This window comes from Mandrillus leucophaeus, unplaced genomic scaffold, assembly GCF_000951045.1.
Source record: "Mandrillus leucophaeus isolate KB7577 unplaced genomic scaffold, Mleu.le_1.0 Scaffold484, whole genome shotgun sequence".
In the NCBI taxonomy this organism is placed as follows: domain Eukaryota; kingdom Metazoa; phylum Chordata; class Mammalia; order Primates; family Cercopithecidae; genus Mandrillus; species Mandrillus leucophaeus.
The window spans coordinates 1,307,238-1,328,083 of NW_012105187.1; the positions used below are offsets into that span (position 1 = coordinate 1,307,238).

Below are 20,846 nucleotides of genomic sequence, written 5' to 3' on the forward strand. Positions count from 1 at the left end.
GCTTTAAAAAGAATATGGTTAATTTGTACCATCTACACATTGATTTCATGTCCTTAAAATATCATCATACTTGCCATCAAGTATGACTGTTACCTAAATGGTGCTGTTACCCAATGACCAAGAAGGGGTTATGTTTTCCTCTTCCCCTTTGTAAAATGGCAAAAAAGAAACCAAATAATAAAACCACTGAGATTAAAAGAGGAGAATGGGAGGTAAACAACTACTTCTGTGCTAAAAGTATCCCTATGGCATTTTTCCCCCCACAATTAATCCTATTCCCAACACTTTTCACCAAGGATAGTATTGTGTCACGATTACTACACCCTGGGCTGACATTTAGTCAGGAGGCAACAGTTGAACCGGTTGTTCCCAGCTGGTATCCATTTTGACTCGGTCTCTACATTATACTACTTGTTAAATATTTTTATTATCTCCCCTCAGTAAAGCTGATAGACTGGCAGATTCTAAATACATCCATTCATGTGAACACAGAATATGAACTCCAGAATTTTTCCAAATGCTTGTTATGAAAGTGATGTTAAGAAGGATTTTATGAAAAAACATTTGGTATCATTTGATTTTAAAGTTTGTAATTGGTTATGCTATACCTACTTGACTACCTCTAATACCTATTGGCTAAGGCACAGTGGCATGTGCGCCTGTAGTTCCAGCTATTCCGGAGGCTGAGGCAGGAGGATTGCCTGAAGCCAGGAGTTTGAGGCTTCGGTGCACTATGATCACACCTGTGAACAGCCACCGCACTCCAGCCTGGGCAGCATAGCAAGTCCCTATCTCTAAGTAACATTTAAAAATAATACCTATTGCTTAGCTTATCTTCACCCAGGAATTGCTTGGAAGTGTTTTAAAGTGGGAATCTAGTCAGGCGCAGATCGAAACCAAACAGAAGTTGCTGTGAGTAGGTCAGTGCAATAAATAGATTTGAGGTGTAAGAAAGAGAATTTTGGAGGCTGGGAATGAATGACTGCAGCTGCTAGGCTACTTTGCACTATCTAGTCCAGGTCTTTGGGCAGTGATACTACATACAGGTATTCAGCTGCCATCCAGAGGGCTATGGAATCACTCCAAAGGCTTCAGCAGTGCTCTGACATCATTAATGACTCTCTTCTCTATCATCTTCTATCTATATAGTCTTATAAAAACCCTACCAAATTGTTCCTGTTAAGAGTATAGTACTTGGTGCTAGAAGCAGAAAACCTTTCCTCTTAATTAACCATACATTCGTAAGTGTTCAAGTCAAAGAAAAATAAATTATTCAACACTGACATTTTATTTTCTGAAGTTTTATCATTTTTACAAAACAAAACAAAACAAAATGAAACAAAAAGCAGGTATCAAAATCAGCAAACAGCTTATAGAATTTCTGCACCAGTTTGCACATAAGTCAGTGATTACAAAACTGGTGTCCAATGTAAATACTAATCACAAGCTGACTTCCTCCTTGATCAGGTGGTTTGTTTTGGAACTACTGGATATTTATAACTTTTTATAAGCACCGGTCATTTTTTGAGAACTGATTTGGTTTGTCCAACAAAGTAAACCATTTTTTGCTGTGTGGCAGTTTCTTTTTTAAAAAAACACTGAGCTAAAACACAGAATGTGTATTTGTTTGGATCTGAACCAAATCTTCTGAGATCCCAATTACCCTGAAGAACACTGAAGACATTTATGGGGCATATTAAATAGTATCTTAAATACTAGTTGTATGCCTCATAATGTCTAAGGCAGCTATTATATTTCTAAAGAAAGTAGCATTTCATTCAGAGGCTGCCCAGAGTTTGAATTACACCATAGTTTTTCTTTCTTTCTGCAAATCATTCTTTCTGATTTACAGTTTTTTTCCAAACAGAACCATATTATTGGAACAAAAGTTTGATGTTCATGCCCAACAAGCTCTGATATTTTATGGATACATTTGTATAGAGCAAGACTTCTTGCTCTGAACCCTGGGCGACCACAAATAAATTGAGAGGCCATGATTATTGGATGCTGAGAGAAAGTAGCACACTTAAACCCACAGTACAGATAATCAGGAGGCAAGCAAAAACAAAACTAGAACTCAGTAGTGGTATTCACCCACCACTTATTCCAAAAACATATTTTGCTTAAATAAGGGAAATATGGTCCAGTTTTGCAATGTTAAGAGCTGCCAGTCTCTCATATTTTTTATAAATATCATTTCCCGACTAGCAGTGAGCTAGGAAACTGGCCTCAAATTCTAACCAAATCTCTCAGTATTAGGTAAAAATAACACAAAACAAAACAAAAAACCAGCCAATAGGGGTTAAAAATTGCACAATTAAACTTGAATGTAAATTATACTATATACAGACTGGTATAAACATCACTGAAATGGTTTTGAAAGGATGAAACATTTATATTTTAACACAATTTCTTCTATATTATCCCAATTTGCATTAAAGGAAAACTGATATGTAATTTTCTTCTTTACAGATATGAAAAAGCAAGAAGGCAAAGCTGAGAGAAACAGATGCTACCCACAGGGCAGCGGTGGCATTTGGTTGTTTTGGTCTTTGTACCAGCAATTCCCACTCCCGAGGCAGATTTCCACTTCCTGCCAGACTACACGGTTTTTCTTGCAGTCAAGACACGAACAATGGACCCTACTCCTCCAGCAGCAAGTGCCTAAAAACAAACCAAGATGTAAATGTTGACAGAATCGTAAAAGGTCAATTCTCATATTAAGTAAAACATTTTTCTTACAGAAGGAATGGGCATGGCTATAGACCCTGAATTTATCATTTAACAAATAATAAATTCTTGAACACCAATTACGCACCAGGTACTACTGTTCTTGGCACTGGGGTTACAGTAATAAACAAAACCTTGAAAGTCCCTGCCCTCATGAGCTTACAGTTTAGTGAGATACTAGTTTACATTCTAGTACATTAATTCTAAATAATGTTTTAAAAAATCTGCAGCGTAGTCTTCCTGCTCAAAACAGGTGGACATTCTGCATCTCTCATTCTCACTACACAGTCAGGAGAAAATTCAAACTGGGATCAACCATCCCAACTTCCACTTCGATTAGTTAGCCTTTGTCAGATTTTTTTCTCCCAAAGAAAGAAGGTATTGTTTAATAGTTAAGAACTCAGAAACTTTAACTCTGACTCTAATTTGAAAAACAGAGAGTAATGATCAAGTATTAGGAATCTGAGCTCTGGTTTCTTTCTGTTCAAAAATATTTATGGAATACGTTTGTATACTGAGTACTGTGCTAGATGCTGGGGATACAAAAGTGAACAAATACAGCATTTTCTGGTCTAGCATGAGGAGACAGACATATAAACAGATAATTTTAATCTAATGTATGAAATGAGAGTTGTGCTTCAGGTGCTATTAAAGCACCAGGGAGTGGTTTATACCCAGATTAACAGTACAGAGGAATGTTTCAGCTAAGGCTTCCTGGAGGAAATGACCCATTAAAAGAACGAGCAGGTGACAGGCTAACACCAGAAAATCATGAGCAAATGTATGGAGGTGTGAAACGATATGGTGCATTCAGGAAAAAGGCTGGCATTGCTATAGCCTGAGGGGAAGAATGACATGGAAGATGAAACCAGACTTGCGAACTTTGACTTTATCCTGCAGGTGACTGACAAGGGCAATTCTGATTTTAAAGAGATCATTCTGTTACCTGGGTAGAGAACAGATTTGAGGGAGGCAAAACTGGTAGCTGGGAAACCAGTCAGGAAGCTATGGCAACAGACTGGGAGAGATGCTGTGAACAGCTGCATTAGATACACTTGAACAGATAGATTTCAGAAATACTTAGAAGACTGGTAAAAACTGGTGACTGACATTTGGAAGAAATGAAGACTTCACACATGCCTCAGTTTCCTCCGCTACAAAAGAGAAATAATAGCAAACATTTCCCTCCGTTTTCATGAGGATTAAATGAGTTAATATTTATAAAGTCCTTGGAAGAGTATCTGGAATATAATAAGTGCTTAATCAACGTTCATTGCAATCTTGAGGCTATACTAGAACTAGGCTGCTTGGTTTTAAAGCTGGCTCTTCATCTGTAAATTGAGGATGATAAAGATATTTATGTACTTCATAGGGTTGTTATAAAGACTAAATTAAAACATTAATAGTATGGTGCCTGGCAACAGAAAGTGTTCCATGAATAGGGTGCCATATAAATTACTATCCAAACTGGTACATTTTAGAGTAAAAGGGGGAACTATTTATAGTTATGATGGGACAACAAGCATAAATTGGGGCTATCCTGGGAAAATTGTGAGGAATGGTTACCCTATCCATAAATGTTAGTTCTTTTTGATAGTGTATGAGGGATAAAGTGACTTGACCAAGGCTAAACAACAAGTTTTACTATGTACTTTTTTCTTATGTGTGTGTTTTCATTCAGATACACTTCAAACACTTAATATTTTTATGGCTGGTTCTATTTACATGTTATCCAGTTTTTTACCCAAAGCTCAAAATCCCTTGTACTCTTTTGACAGATGATGTACCAGCATCTACTTACATTGCAAAATATATGCATGAAAATAGAAAAAAAATGATTTAAGAATTCTTAATCCTCCAAACCCCTAATTCTTTAAAAAAAAGTTGTAAAATATCTAACACAAAATTTGCCATTTTAACCATCTTTAAGCATAAAATCCATTGGCATTAATTACATTTACAATGTATTGTAGCCATCACCACTATCTGTTTCCATAACTTTTTTACCACTCCAAGCAGGAACTCTATACCCATTAAGCACTAACTCCCTATTCCTTACTTTTCCTACTTCCTGGTAACCTCTAAGGACTTTCTGTCCCTTTGTGTTTGCCTATCTTAGATTATTTCATATAAGTAAAATTATAAAATATTAGTTCTTTTGTATTTGGCTTATTTCACTTGGTATGTTTTCAAGGTTTACTCATGTTATAGTATGTGTCAGAATGTCATTCCTTTTTATGGTTGAATCATATTCCATTGTATGTATGTACTACAATTTACCTGTTCATCTGTTGATGATCCTTGTGTTGTTTTCACCCTTTGGTCACTGTGAAAGAATTCTTGATTTATACTGCTTATTTTCTTTTACAAAGTTTTGATTTAATTCAGAGTTCAAGATTATGTTTAATTACTAATAATCATTGCTGAATAAACACAAGTGTTGGAATTAGAATCTCTTAAGACCAAGGCTAGTAAACATAAATATGAACTATCATTTTCATGCATTTTATTTGTAATAAAAAAATGTACAACCAAGTCAAAATGGTTATTTAGGTGAGAGAGGTCGTCACTGTCATCCCCTATTGTAAAAGAACCAGTTATGTAGATTTATAATTCGTAATTTACCTTTTCATGCCATTGCAGTAACACAGCACTGCTATTGTCAGAGGGGCTCTCAAATCCTTTATAAATATACTTCATTAGGAGATCCACACCATTCTTGTCCAGAGATTGAACTGCCTTTTCAATATCATTAGCTTTAAAAGAGATGAGCACCTTCAAGACAATGCTGCCTGCCCGGTCCTGGTGGGTAAATAAATAACAGAACATTTAGACGTATCTGTATGAGGATGGTTTAGAATTTCAGAAAGGCCACACTAAGAAGGTGACATTTGAGTAAGGACCTGAAGGACGTGAAAGAGGAAGGCCTGGGATAACTGAGGAAAGTGTTTCAGACAGAGGAAAGAACACACTATTAGTGTGTGTTCAGTGTGTTCTAGGAATAGGAAAAAAACCCAATGTGGTTGGAGTGGACTGGTGGGAGAAAAGCAGGTGAGCAAGTCAGAGGTTATGGGAGGACAGATCGTGTAAGGCCTCCAGGCATTGTAAGGAGTTTGGCTTTTACTGAGAGAAATAAGAAGACACTGGAAGGTTTTAAGAGCAGTGCCATAATCTGACTCACATTTTAACAGGATCGCTTTGGCATCTATGTTACAGAGAATAAGCAGTGGGGGTAGGGGATAAGGCAGAAGCAGGGAGAGCAATTAGGAGGTAATTGCAGTAATACAGGCCGGATGTGGTGAGCACAGTAGCAGTGGAGGTGGTTAAAAACTAGACAGACTATTGACATAATTGAAGGCAGAGCCAAGAGGATTTGCTAACAGATCAATGTGATAATTTAACAATTTATTAAAACAACATTTAAATTTTATGTCTTGATCTTAAAAAAAAAAATTCCAACAAAACAGCGGGGTGTGGTGGCTCACAGCTGTAATCCCAGCACATTGAGAGGCCGAGATGGGCAGATCACCTGACGTCAGGAGTTCAAGACCAGCCTGGCCAAAATGGTAAAATCCTATCTCTGCTAAAAATACAGAAATTATCTGGGCATAGTGGCATGTGCCTGTGATCCCAGCTACTCGGGAGGCTGAGGCAGGAGGATCGCTTAAATCCGGGAGGCAGAGGGTGCAGTGAGCAGAGATTGCGCCATTGCACTCCAACCTGGGCAAGAGAGTGAGACTCCCTCTCAAAAAAAAAAAAACAAAAAAACAAAAAAAAAACACCCCACAAAACAAGGAAGCAGATTTGCAGTTCCACCTTGAATTATTCTTCAGAAGTAATTTTTTCTTAAAAACTTTCTTTTAAAATTTTTAAACAAAGCTGTCTTAAAAGAAAATTGTAATTTATATGAATTGACTGTAGATACGAAATATAGTGATGTTCATTAATAATGATCTTTTTTCTTTAGCAAAAGCCTGCTTCAAAAGCAGTTATTTTCTTACCCATTCAAGCAAGCAAAGGGAACACTTAACTGACCTTTTCAACAATTCGTTTCTCCTTCCATTCAACACAAAGGGCTACCTCCAGCATTCCTACTGGTCAGGATTTCACACAATGTTTCTACTACCTATTGTTATCTTTGGTTTAAAGACTATGCAATCACCAGATTTAGAAAACATATCTTTGCATCCAGGGTAAAAATGAAATTTCAACGACATTCTTTACAACTTGTAAAAACCAAAGCAATTTTTCCCCCATAAAAAATTATGTTACCTAGATAATTATTACGCATTTACCTAAGTTATTACTTACTACTACTCAATTGAGATTCTTGAAGCTCCTAGGATGTACGAATAGTTATGGACAATGAGGTTGATGCTATGGGCATCATTTTAAATAAATACCTAAATAGGTTAAGAACTACTAAAAGACTGCAGAGAATGTAAGTTGCACAACCATTCTGAAGGGCAATTTGGCAATACTACATGTACCAAAAGCCTTAAAAAGTGCGTTCTTTGATCCAGTAATTCACTGTTAGCAATTTATTCAAAGAGAACAATTAAAAATTTACCAAAAAATATTCATTTCAGTGGTTTACAACAGGAAAAGTCAGTCTAAATATATAACAAAAGATTAGTTATGTATACACTGCAGCTTATCCATATACAACTGTTAAAAATGCTATAGAAATAAACTTACTGCGAAGGAAATCTCTTGTACATTGCATACAGCCGAAAAAGTAGGTTATAAAATTTCATTCTTAAAAAACAAAAGGGAACTATAACAATATAGCAAGGCCCCAAAGTAGTAACTGTTATCTCTGGGTGGTGGGACCATAAATGACTATCTTTTTAACCTTCCCATATGTCTGAACTTTCTATAATAAATATTTAGTATTTGTACGGTTTTAAAAAATCTTTAAAAAGCAATTACAATCTGTTTATTTTTGTAAAGGTTTAACTTATTTTTCAAACCTTTGTTCAAATTCAGCCTGAGTGGTCTCCTCTAAAAACACACACAAATGATTTCACTATTTGAATTCACTGTGTCTTACCATGCAGCATTATCATAACTACATTACAGGGCTATTTTTTCACGTGAAATTTTTACCTATCAAACTACATTATAAACTCTTCTATGTCAAAGATAGCAAACAGTTAAAATATTGATTTTTTTTTTTTTTTGCAACTGCAGAGGATTTTACTAAGAATAAGATATCAGCAGAGATCACCGCGTTGTAGTCTGCGACTCACCTTCACTGCCTGACTCTTGGTGTTGATAGGGGGGTTCTTCAGAGCTGCCTGTAGGGCAGCTGTCATGTTTCCTGTGATGGAAGTTAAGGGTGTGTAGCAGCAAAGCATGGCCGCCAGGAAAGTATTATAACCACTAGTTCTGAAGACTTGCTTTACATATAAGAAGAAAATTACTGATCACCATGTTCAATACTGGAAATTCAATGTGTTGGTTTCCAGGATGTTAATCAAAGGCAAGATATCAAAAGCAAAAGAGAACATTAGACTTTCTTTTTAATAAAGCAAAGACTGTTTCACCCTTGGTTCTAACTATCAAATGAACACCTTGATAGTCTTTCATTTCCCAGTGAGATACATATGCAAACATTACCTAGAGTGGTGTTAAAGAAATCCTAAAATATATATCAGAATTATTAGTCCCCCAAATGAAATAACCTATTATCAACCAAAATATGTCTTTTCCTGTGATTCTAATTGAAAAAATAAAGACCAAACTTTTACTATATTCTATATTAACTGAAATGCTGGTAGAACATGCTGGCAGATTAGCAATCTCAATGATACACATTAGCAGTCTCTCAATATTGATGAAAAGAGGCATCACAGAAGATGTAATAATTCATATGTCCCTTAGGTGGCAGCTTAATTTTTTGCTTTAGATATTTTCTCTCATATTTCACAAAGGTTATTCAAACTGTGTTAGACCATACCTATTAAATTCAGACTCTCTTTGAAAGCACTAGTGAGTTAGCAAGCATGAGAAACAGAAAGCCAATCAGACTGTCAGAATGTACCAGACATTCCCCTAAAAGGAAAACCACAGAGTTCACTTGTTCCTCCATCTCTAGTACCCCACCACTAGGGTTGTCTTTCCTGGCTGTACGTAAGGGTAAGAAAAGACAGTATCTTTTTATTTTAAGATGTACTGATCAAAAAGCGGATCCACTGATACGGACACAGCAGTACCATTTAAGTCACCATAAATTACCTAAAATACATTGGGGTTTCATAAAACACCATCTATCCATCACAAATGTTTTTAGGAAGCATGTTCACCATTTATCTTCCGAAGAAAAAGTTCTTACACACACAAAATCTCTGGTTGACAAGCTGTTATTTTCAAGGCTGCAAGGATTTCTAGAGAAGCATGCCTCATGTGATTAGCTCATTTTTTATGACCCCAAGCACTTATTTAAATAATGCAAAAGAGCAACAGCTAATTAATTGTGAAAGTTGTGGCAATCAAAGGACTATCTATATATTGATAAATGTCTAATGCTGTATTTAGGTGCCTTTAAAAAAGGATACTGTTGCCATTAAATATTTTCACTCACATTTTCCCTATATAACAGGACACTGAGTCTTCCTTATGAATACACCCAATAATTAGAAATGCATAAAAAGCCAGTGTTTGAGATTTTCTAAAACTATAGCTTCGGTTTTTTGCAACATTTACATTTTTCTAAAAAAGATGTAATGCAAATACGAAGCCAAAGTTATGAATATTCAAATATGCAAAAACAGAAACCGGGAACTGACAGCCATATTTTAACTAAAATGGAATCAATCTTAGGATTACAAAAATGATTCTGCTTTATACAAATGTCTCATCTTCTATCTTATTCACTGGGGTTTATTTTAAATATTTCCAAGGATTCTCCACACGCATTTTCCGTCGTTTTTTCTATTGTACTTTTCTTAGCAGGTAAAAGGCTCCAAGCTTCCTTCTAGGAGTTTTGTATTTTTTGTATTCATTCCCCTCCCCCGGTTAACAAATTCTGTGCAATATATATTTTGTCAAATCCCCCCCTCCCTTTTTTTTCTTTTTTTAAAGGCCAATGGGCTGAAAGCATAGGGGACCTCAATTTTCAAACCGTACCATCTACCTCCTGCCCCCGGTAAGGAATAAACTATCTTAATGCTAGCAATAACAAAAACACAACAAAAAACAAAATCACTAAGGAAAGACGCAGGTTCCCCACAATCAGAGATTTCTGGAGCTAATGTGACTCCGGGAAATAAGAGTTCTAGGAAGAAAAACTTAGGCGCTCGGCACCAGCCTTCCCCACCAGCCCGGGCCGCCTTCCCCAACGCCGCGAAGGCGCGGCCGGCGGGACCGGTTCCCGAGGCAGGCAGGCACTCGGGTGCAACCTGAGGAATCTGGGGGCGTGGAGGCGCGCGGGGGAGGGCAGGCTTCCAAGAGTGGGACCCTCGCGTCTCCTGGCTCCTGAGTAGGAAACGGGGGCTTCCTCCTGCCCTCTCAGAGCGGGAGACCCCAAAGAGACAGGTTTAGCCGCAGGTAGACAGGGCAGCTCCGCGCCGGTGCCCCGCGGATCCTTCAGGCTCCCGGGTCTCTGGACAAGGGCGGGCTGGGCTGGGCTAGGGTGGGGAGGGCGGCGAATGCAAGGATATTGCCGTAGGCAGGAGTCCACCTCGCCCTCGTCGGGCCCGGCCTGGCCGTCGCCCCCATCTTCTTCGTCCACGAACTTGTTCTCGTCATATTCATCCACGTCCACCTTCCGGAACCGGGCTGACGACACTGTGTTCTTCGACATCCCAATCCCTACCAGCGGCAAAGGCCTCTTCTTGGAGCTGCCTCTACCTCAGCAAGCCGAGCCCAGCAGCCCACTGCCCGGCGCCTGATTCACTTCCCTCTTCCGTTCTGGGGCGTCGCCGGCTGCCGTGGCTCGGACGGTTCTGGGCCTGCGCGCCAACCCTGCTGCTTCCTCCTCAGGTTCACGCTCTCCTGGCGCCTCCCACGCCGCCCCCACTCTTTCACGGAGAGCGCGCGCGGGGGAGGGAGCGCGCAGGACACAGCGCGCAGGCGCGGGCTCTCCGTAGGCAAGGGGCGGGGCTGGGCGAAGGAGGAGGGGGCGAGAGGGAGGGCCGAAACCTGGATCGCGGGCGGAGGTAAGAAACGATTGGTCGTCTGAGTGCGTCACGTGATTACCAGGGGGTTCCCATAGAAACGCTTTTCTGCGGTCCAGTCTAGGGGGTCTGAGGTTGTCGGTGATGGGCAGCAGCGGCAGGTGGCATTGACTTTTGCTGCAGCCGTCAACGACCTGTCATCCGGGTCCTGCGTAAGGTCCGACTGGCTGGGACTTGGATGTGGGTGGGATGGACTGGCTGCCGGACCGAGTGCCCTGCAGTTGGCAGGAGTATGAGGCGGAGTGATGCACACCCGGGCGCCCAGCATCGTTCTAATTGCCGGAGACGTTACCTCGGACTGTGCGCTGCTAGGGGCTGCGTTCCTGAGCGGGAAGCCCGTTTCCTGGGGTTGGAACTACCCTACTTGGCCAGCGGGAGGTCCCCAAGGACGGAGTCGAAAGGTCAAATCTTATCTGTCAGTGCTGTGTGACAGCATCACCACGGGATCTGCAGAACCTGAACTCGGTATCAAATCTACTGGGAGGGAGGGGAATGTGTTCGGGCAGGCGCTGGGGTCGGTTGGCAAAACTGGGGTGAATTTGTAGAATTTGGGAAAGGGTCATTGACATCTTAAAATAGGTGGTTGTTTGGAGCAAGAATGCTGAAAAGGGGTGAGGGTAGGTTAGGCTCTCTGGTGCTGGGGGAAAACAAAATGGGTAAGGATTGGTGGAAACCACACCTTTAAGATTTATATTATGATTTAAGATTTATATGATTCCATCTAGGCCAGATTAAAAAAAAATATTTGACATCCCCATTTCCGGAATGTAGGAGATAAAGGCACTAAGACGAAGAAAATGGTAGTTGTGCTGTGTGTATTACACTGAAGAACAAATATTTGCAGGATAAAATTAATTTGGACATTTGGCTGGACATTGCTCAGGTATGGGTCCAGTTTAGTTGGACCTCGAACAGAAGACTGGCTGTTGTCCTGTTGTGTGCCACAATCTTTGGTTTCCAGTGCTGTGTTGAAAAGAGCACTGGGCTTATAATCAGAAAACTCAGGCTTAAGTCTTGACTCTTCCGCTCATAATGTTTGAACGAGACATGTCACTTGAAATTCTGTCTCAGATTCCTCATCACCGAAATGGAGCTAATAATGTGCACTTTACAAGATTGTTCTTAGGATTAAATATCACGAAAGTGTTTCCAAGCTCTAAAATTCTACATAAATGTAAAATGCATGTTACTTGTACCATTGGTTTTGGGACTAGTCTTATAAATTGCTTAATAATATATGGTGTTTTATCTTGTTCCTCGAAGAGATGGAAAGATTCTGAAGGGCAGAGACAGTTTTTCTTTTGTATCTTCCTTCCATCCGACAAAAAACTAAGCATGCAGAAGGGACTCGATGCGTGCTTGATGAATGAATGAAAAATGAAAGACTGTACAGTTTGAGAATCATACTAAGAATAACAGAAGAGGGAGAGAGATCTCAAAATTAAATATTTGCTGGATATATACGTGTAAATACATACATCCAGTCTTCTTTAAGTTCAAAAAAATACATATATATGTGTGTGTATTTATCTATGCAGTGTATTATATATAAATAGAGAGTGGGAGAGAGACCTCGAGAATGGAATACATCCCTTTTTCTTGGGAAGAAGCAATGTGGCGTTTTTCTGTTCCCAATTAAACCACTCTTCTATAAGTATATCATTTAGGTGATAGAAGTAACATTGCTTTAAATTAACATTCAAGTTATGAACACACACACTGGTAAAAATTATCTTAGGACTGTCTTAAGACAGCAAAGGAAAAAATTTTACCTGTTGGTAATATTTATTTTAAAAAACCATATACCGAAGTATAAAATCATTGCTATGGTGAATGGCATTATGTAACTTAGAATAGAGATTTTACAATTTTTTTTCAGTTTGTCTTTGCTAACTTTAGTAGATGTTAATCAGTACACTTTAGCTGTTAAAGGTGATTGTACTTTTTCTTCTTTTAAATCAGTATTTTTCTTTGAAGAGAATATCGAACAATAGAGGCACTATTGAGAGCAAATGGAAACAAGGATAGATTCAAGAGCTAATACATCTCTTCTCTTACATTTCTATTCTTTTGTATTGCCTTATATAGGAAATTTTTTATTTTCTTATTTGAGAACTATGAAAGAATCCCAGAGTAGAAATCAGCTTAAGGGAATAGTGAAAGGAATTTAAATAATCGATTGCTCAAGGGTATAATTATTTTGATTGCTCAGAATTTTGCTCTATATGTTTAATGTGTTAAATGTAATTAATTGCCAGCCAAATAATGCTTATGGCATTTAAGATGTGAAAAATGTCTTTTCTAATGCAGTAAATTTTATTGTCTCACAATGATCCAAGTGCCTAGTACATAATAGGTACTCAACGTGTTTCTAGCCAATAATTTAAGGATCTGACAACTTAATTTTGGACTAACATTCAGAGATTGAGTATTTTTTAATGAGCACATAAATTACTTCTCCACCTTATTAGCTAGTTATATCTTTATAAAGCTTTAGGGAAATTTTTGTGTGTATGTGGAGAAATCTGTCCTTAATTATCTTTTAATTAGAAAGCTCATTATTTCACTTCCTTGCAAATTCTAAATTTTTAATGTTTATCATGATACTTAATTCATCTTAGGTAATATTATTTTCCTTTTAATTTTTCAAATGAGTGCTTACCCTGATATAAAAGGTTTATAAGGTTTTGAGACATTTTACTTGTTGTGCAAATAACCTAGTTTGATTCAATACCGAAGCAGGACCGAATCTGAATTTTCTCAAGGTTAATGCTGTATATGTAGTTCCTTATTTTCTGTGATGATGCAAACAGCCAAGGATCTTTTCAGTTAGAAGGGACTTTAATAAGGCTATAATAGGTCTTTCTTTTCAGACATTTTAAACCAAGGATTCTAACATATGCTTCTCTTCCCCAAACTTGCCACTAAATACTTAAACAACAAATAAAGACATTGAATCCTGGCTGGGTGCGGTGGCTCTTGCCTGTAATCCCAGAACTTTGGGAAGCCAAGGCGGGCAGATCACTTGAGGTGAGAAGTTCAAGACCAGCCTGGCCAACATGGGGAAACCCTGTCTCTACTAAAAATACAAAAAATTAGCCGGGGGTGGTGGTGCGCACCTGTAGTCCCAGTTACTTGGGAGGGTGAGATGGGAGAGTTGCTTGAATCCGGGAGGTGGAGGTGGCAGTGAGCCGAGATCATGCCATTGCACTCCAGCCTGGGTGACAGAGTGAGACACTTCATCTCAAAAAAAAAAAAAGGTGTTGAATCCTGCAATGTGACATTATTTATTTTTATTATTTGAAATAGAAGTGCAAAATCAATGCTAATCAAATATGTAAAATGTATTATAAATATAAATAAGCGAATTTCAGTTCTGGTAAGGATGCTTTAATACCAGGGTTCTCTGGCAACATAATATATATAAATATACATAATAAATAAAAATATAAAAATATTTTTAGCATGTTGTGCATAGATTATCTTATGATTTAATGCTCCTATGAATATCTGCATCAATTGGTTATGTGTTAAATTTTAAAACACGAACCTTCAAAATTTCATTTTTTCTTTGTTTCAAGTTTTTTCTTTATATAATTTTATGATTACACATTAAAGTGGAGTAGATAGGGTGAACTCTCTACTCAAACTTGTCAACTAAAAACCTGTAAGCTAAAGAAAAAAAAAATCTCTAAATACATTGAATTTATTTGGGAGTTAGAAAGGAGGATTATAACCTGAGATGCATAGCTGTGGCAAGCTACATATGCATCAAAGAAGGGAGGATTAAGGGAAACTTTTTAAAATTTTATTTATTTATTTACTTATTTATTTGAGACGGAGTCTCACTCTATCGCCAGGCTGGAGTGCAGTGACACAATCTCGGCTCACTGCAACCTCCGACTCCCTGGTTCAAGTGATTCTCCTGCCTCAGCCTCCAAAGTAGCTGGGATTACAGGCGCACGCCACCACGCGCAGCTAGTTTTTATATTTTTAGTAGAGACGAGGTTTCTGCCTGTTGGCCAGGATGGTCTTGATCTCCTGACCTTGTGATCCGCCCGCCTTGGGCTCCCAAAGTACTGGGATTACAGGCGTGAGCCCACTGCGCCTGGCCAAAGGGAAACTTTTATTTGGCAAAAGAAGAAGTTCACATAAGCTGGTTGGAAACAGATACTGGTTTTGGATACTCAAAGTCAGACTTGGCGACATTTTAGAGGAGGAGATGCTATTACTAGGCAGGTGTTGTTTTGAGAGCATTTTATCTGAATTGCTGCAGTCCTACAGAATTTCTTATTTTAGAAAGTCCTTGAGACTAGACTTCCAAAAATGTCTTTTATCTCGTCCATGCAATCATGAACCCTACTCCTTTGTGCTCTCCAGGCTCTAGTTTGTGTTTGACAAAAAGTGATTTCATCCTGGTATCTGCAACTTTCATAAACCTTTATTCATATATTAGTACTTCAAAGATTAAAAAAAATTGTAAATCTGTACTCTTGCCTCAGGAAAAAGATTTAGTGCCAAAGAATAAGTCTTATTTTTAAAGTATTGTGAATGAGACTTTTTCATTTGATTTTTTTAACGGCTTATGATATAAAATGAAAGCTATGGACTTTAAAACATATTTATCCTGTATTCTTTCTTAGCATGGGGGTATTTTATTAATGCTAACAGCTGTTTTAAGGTTGCATCTCTTATCACACTGTATAATATTTGAGGTAATGATAATTTACATCTTCTTTTCCAATATTTCTGTCACTTTTTTTATCTTATTGTATATGCTAGAATGTTGAAAAGAGTGTTGACAAATTGAGTGCTGGGCTCTTCTGCTTTGTTCCTGTCTCAATGGAAATGTTTTTGGTATTTCACCAGTTGACATATTTACTTTTGCTTTATGACTTTTAGAAATGACTGCTAAAATTATCAAATGCCTTTTATGGGGATCTAATCATAAAAATCGTATAGTTTCTATCTTTGAATTTATGAGTGTAGTGAATATATATATTTTTCTACACTGAAAAATTCCCATGTTTCTACAATAAACTCTATTTGGTTGTGAAATATTACCATTTTAATTACTTGCTGGATTTGATTAGTTTATATTTTGTTTGTGTGGTTTCAGAATTTTTTTAAAAAAGTTCAGACAGGATCGCACTCTGTTGCCCAGGCTGGCGGGCAGTGGTGTGATCTTGGCTCACTGCAGCCTCGACTTCCCAGGCTCAAGCCATCCTCCCACCTCAGCCTACCGAGTAGCTGAGACCACAGGAGCACACCACTACCCCTAGCTAATTTTTGTATTTTTTTGTAGAGATGGGGTTTTGCCATGTTGTCCAGGCTGGTCTTGAACTCCTGAGCACAAGTAATCTGCCGGCCTCGGCCTCTCACAGTGCTAGGATTATAGATGTGAGGCACTGCGTGCTGCCTTTAAAAATTTTGTTCTGTAGATGCAGTGTCTCCCTGTGTTGCCCAGGCTGGTCTTCAACTCCTGGCCTCAAGCAATTCTCTAGCCTTGGTCTCCCAAGTGATGAGATTACAGGCATGAGCCACCCCACCATGCCTGTTCATAATTTCTGTTTTTAAGTAAGATGGATCCATAATTTTATTTATTTGTGCTATCTTTATCCAGTTTTGATATTAGTGTTAGCCTAACTTTGTGGACGAATTTAGATTTCCACCTTTTTTTTCCTACACTCTGCAATAGTTTAAATGATGAGAAATTATCATGCTATTTGGTCTTTGAAAGTTATAGAGTGTGCTGCAAAACTACCTGGGCTTGCTGATATTTTTAGAGGTAGATCTTCGATCATTCTTATCTTCTATGATTATTGATTTGTTTGATTTTTCTTTCTATTATTAAATCAATTTTAGAATTTATGTGTTTCTAGAAAATGATGCATCTCATCTAGATTGCCAATTTATTGGCAAGAAGTTGCACAAAATATTTTCTTATAATTGTTTTAGTATCTGCCATGACCATGGACGTTTTTCTTTTCTCATTACCACTATTAACTCTTTAAGCAAAACATTGAAATCAACTTTTTGTTCCCCAACCTGATTATCACAAATTCTAGTAACATATCTTTACTTCTTTTTTTTTTTTTTTTTTTTTGAGAGGGAGTCTCCCCCTGTCCCAGGCTGGAGTGCAGTGGCGCGATCTCGGCTCACTGCAAGCTCTGCCTCCCTGGTTCACGCCATTCTTCTGCCTCAGCCTCCCCAGTAGCTGGAACTACAGGCACCTGCCACCACACCTGGCTGATTTTTAAAATATTTTTAGTAGAGACGGCGTTTCACCGTGTTAGCCAGGATGGTCTGGATCGCCTGACCTCATGATCCGCCTGCCTCGGCCTCCCAAAGTGCTGGGATTACAGGCGAGAGCCACCGTGCCTGATCTATCTTTACTTCTTAAAGAAAATAGGAAGTCAACTATCTAAGACTCATAGTTTTGATAATATTTGAAAGATCCTGCAATCCTTATAATTTCCTACTCTTTATCCTTATCCTGTTCATATTTTATTAATAATAGTAACCACTTAATAAGTTTATTGTGTGTCAGACACTTGGTAAATAAACCCTTTACTTGCATTATTTAATCCCCAGAGTAGCTCTATGGCCTAGAAATTAGTGTTCCCATTTTATGAATGAGTAAACTAAAACTCAGAGAGGTTATGTAATTTGGCCAATGATATTCAATCAGCAGGTGGCAGAATGATGTGGCAAATTATAATAATTTGGAATTACTTTTTTCTAAAAATAAGTATATAGCCAAGTATCAAAGGTCTAAACAAACCCATATAAGAGCTTGAAATGAACTGTAAATTGTGAACCTAAAAAAACCGTGTTATTTTAATGATTTTTTAAAGGATATTCGTTTTTTAGATATTACTGTGAGCTTTCCTTACCTTATCTCTGTATTTTGAGACTAGACATAGAGCCCGATTTCTTTTTCTTTTTTTTTCTTTTTTTTTTGGAGACGGAGTTTCTCTCTTGTTGCCCAGGCTGGAGTGCAATGGCACGATCTCCGGCTCACCGCAACCTCCGCCTGCTGGGTTCAAGCAATTCTCCTGCCTCAGTCTCCTGAGCAGCTGGGATTACAGGCCACCACACCCAGCTAATTTTGTGTTTTTAGTAGAGATGGGGTTTCTCCTAAAGGTTAGGGTGGTCTCAAATTCCCAACCTCAGGTGATCCGCCCTCCTCGGCCTCCCAAAGTGCTGAGATTACAGGTGTGAGCCACTGTGCCCGGCGACAGTAGAGCCTGATTTCTAATATTTAGTCTAACAGAAAAGATGTCACTTTTTTTGTCTTTAGAGAGATCAGTAGGTGTCAACTAGTAATTCAATTTTTAAAAAAGATTATGATAGATAAAACAAAGTCATTATCTTAACCATTTTGAAGTGTATAATTAAGTAGTACTAAGCACATTGTTGTACAGCTATTACCAACATCCATCTCCAGACCTCTTTTCATCTTACAAAACTAATTCTGTACCCATTAAACAATAACTCTCTGTTCCCTGCTCCCCAGCCCCCGGCAACCACCATTTTCTACTTACCACATGTAAGTGGAATCATGTGGTGTTTGCCTATTTTTGACTGGTTTATTTAACTTGGCATAATGTCCTCAAGGTTCATCCATGTTGTGGCACGTGAATAGATTTCCTTCCTTTTTAAAGCCGAATAATACTCCATTGTATGTATATACCACATCTTGGGTATCCATTCATCTGTCAATGGACACTTGGTTTGGTTCTACCTTTTGGCTATTGTGAGTAATACTGCTATAAACATGGGTGTAGAAATATCTCTTTGAGGTCCTGTTTTATAAAAAAAAATTACTTTACTTTTTAAAAATAGATTCAGAGTCTTGCTATGTTGCCCAGGCTGGTCTAGAACTCCTGGACTAAAATGATCCTCCCACCTCAGCCTCCCAAAGTGCTGGGATTACAGGCGTGAACTGCCGTGCTTGGCCAAGACCTTGTTTTTTATACCCAGAAGTAGAATTGCCTGATGATATGTTAATTCTCTTTTTAATTTTTTGAGGAACCATTTACACTTAACTAGACAATGCAGTAAAACAGTGTTCCATTGCCTTGGGTCCCAGATTTAGTATATCCCTGAAAGTCAGGGACATCTAAGACAAGATAATCTTGGGATTTATGTTTGGCATGAGGTCCTGGGCAACAGGGGAGTGGGGCAGGGCCAAAGTTCTGGTAACTAAAACCTACTAAAGTTTTCCACCCTAGCCCATCCTGCCTACCTGGCTTCCATAGTTTAGAGGATGCCCATTGGTACTGTGGTTTGAGCAGAATGACAGGCAAGCTTCAGGACAGGTCCTAAATAAATATGGATTCTTTTAGGCTTTGTAGTGAATCTGCATTGTTATTATTTAGAGAAGCATTAAGGCATAATGATTAAGAACATGGATTCTGGAGCTTGACTTCTTGGGTTTAACGCTCAGCTCGGCCTTTATTTACTACTTGGGAGGTTAATTAAATTATCTGTGCTACAATTTCCTTATTTGTGAAGTAGGTATTATAATAATATCTACCTTGTAGGATTATTGGGAGAATTAAATGAATACATGTAAGTGCTTAGAAAAATACTTGACATATAGCTCTCACTCAATGTTAGTAATAATATTATTATTTTTTAGAAACAGGGTCTTGCTATGTTGCCCAGGTTGGAGTGCAGTGGTGTGATCATAGCTCACTGCAGCCTCTACCTCCTGGGCTGAAGTAGTCCTCCTGCTTCAGCCTACCAAAGTGCTGAGATTACAGGCAGGAGCCACCACGCCTGGCCGAATAATATTATTTTAAATTAGTACAGGTTATGATGTGGCTTTCCTTTTTAAATTTACTATTTTTAAAAATTTTTAAATTTATGTGGCTTTCCTTAAAAACCAGTAAGAAGAGTAAGATTCCATCTGTGGAACTTTTTGGATTGCGTATACTATGAATGAAAAAGGTGTAATGGCAATTTAAAGAAATAGGATTTGCTCTCAGATGAGCAGGATTAGATTGTAGCTTGATTAATTCTCATCTGTTTAGTATTATATGGATTGGATTGTAGCTTGATGAAACATAGAAAACAGATTTCTAGTCACATAGCAAATCAATGCCATGACAGGAGTTGGTCACAGAGGTTTGTGTTGTCTCTTGCTGTCTGGACCCTCCCAAACACTGTCCAGGAATGAGATGCCCTTGTACATACCCCATCCACCACTTCATTCTAAGCAGATGTCAGTCACCACTATGAAAGCAGAATCTGATAGCACTAAACACTTGAGTCAAATAATGGACTCCTCTAATCCATAAGGCAACCTTATGATAATTTGACTTGCAATGTAGCTTATGTACATGGAGAGGCTATATAACCTGGATGACTTGAATATATGCTTGCATATCTAGTTATAAGTCTTACTAGAAATCAGTACATTAGTTTTTCGTCTTTACATATCAGTCTCAAGAGCTTTGTTAATCCAAACCTGCTTCCGATGAGTAAATCCATTCTCCCTGTACTTACTAAGTAGGTAGTTGAGCGTGCAAAGCTAAGACCCCCAAACCCTGGACCTTGGTAGAGTCACCAAGATAATGTGTCCCTCCCTTCAGTCTCATTGTTTTCTTGGAATATATCCCAATGCCTTTTCCAGATCATCATATTACTAGCTGCCTTAATTTACTTCTATTTTCTTTATTTCTATTATCTCTAAATGTGTGGTGGCAGAGATATTCTTCCATATCAACATTGCCAGTTTGCTGAAGAGGGGTGGAGCAACCCAACTTCTCTCTCTCAATCGCTGGGCCAGCCTGACATGACCAAGAATCACTGTGTAGTGAGCAAGGAAAGCTAATCACTGCACTGCAGGATCTCACTTTGTGGAACTGTTGCTTTGCTATATGCCTTCTTATAGCAGATGGAGCTGAAAGGAACCTTAAAGATGAA

The 20,846-nt window shown here is 38.4% G+C and overlaps 2 protein-coding genes across 6 annotated transcripts in view; one reads left to right on the plus strand and one right to left on the minus strand.

The window, feature by feature from the left end:
• Positions 1 to 10,819, minus strand: part of ARPC5 (actin related protein 2/3 complex, subunit 5, 16kDa) — a 19,969-nt gene extending 9,150 nt beyond the window's left edge. Inside the window, exons 1-4 of one of the 3 annotated variants that reach the window (XM_011995351.1) lie at positions 10,395 to 10,819; positions 7,983 to 8,055; positions 5,356 to 5,532; positions 1,268 to 2,664 (exon numbers count right to left, since the gene is read on the minus strand). In XM_011995351.1, the coding sequence (XP_011850741.1) occupies positions 2,602 to 2,664; positions 5,356 to 5,532; positions 7,983 to 8,055; positions 10,395 to 10,537 (456 nt within the window). In that variant the 5' untranslated portion in view covers positions 10,538 to 10,819 and the 3' untranslated portion in view covers positions 1,268 to 2,601. Of the gene's footprint in view, positions 1 to 1,267; positions 2,665 to 5,355; positions 5,533 to 7,982; positions 8,065 to 10,394 lie in introns of those variants that run through there. The other 2 variants (XM_011995350.1, XM_011995349.1) reach the window with 2 other exon arrangements.
• A 105-nt stretch (positions 10,820 to 10,924) lies between these two features.
• The window catches only part of RGL1 (ral guanine nucleotide dissociation stimulator-like 1), a 299,547-nt gene continuing 289,625 nt past the window's right edge, over positions 10,925 to 20,846 (plus strand). For all 3 annotated transcript variants that reach the window (XM_011995346.1, XM_011995343.1, XM_011995345.1), the window contains exon 1: positions 10,925 to 11,375. The gene's annotated coding sequence lies outside the window, so the exon portion shown is untranslated. The remainder of the gene's footprint in view (positions 11,376 to 20,846) is intronic.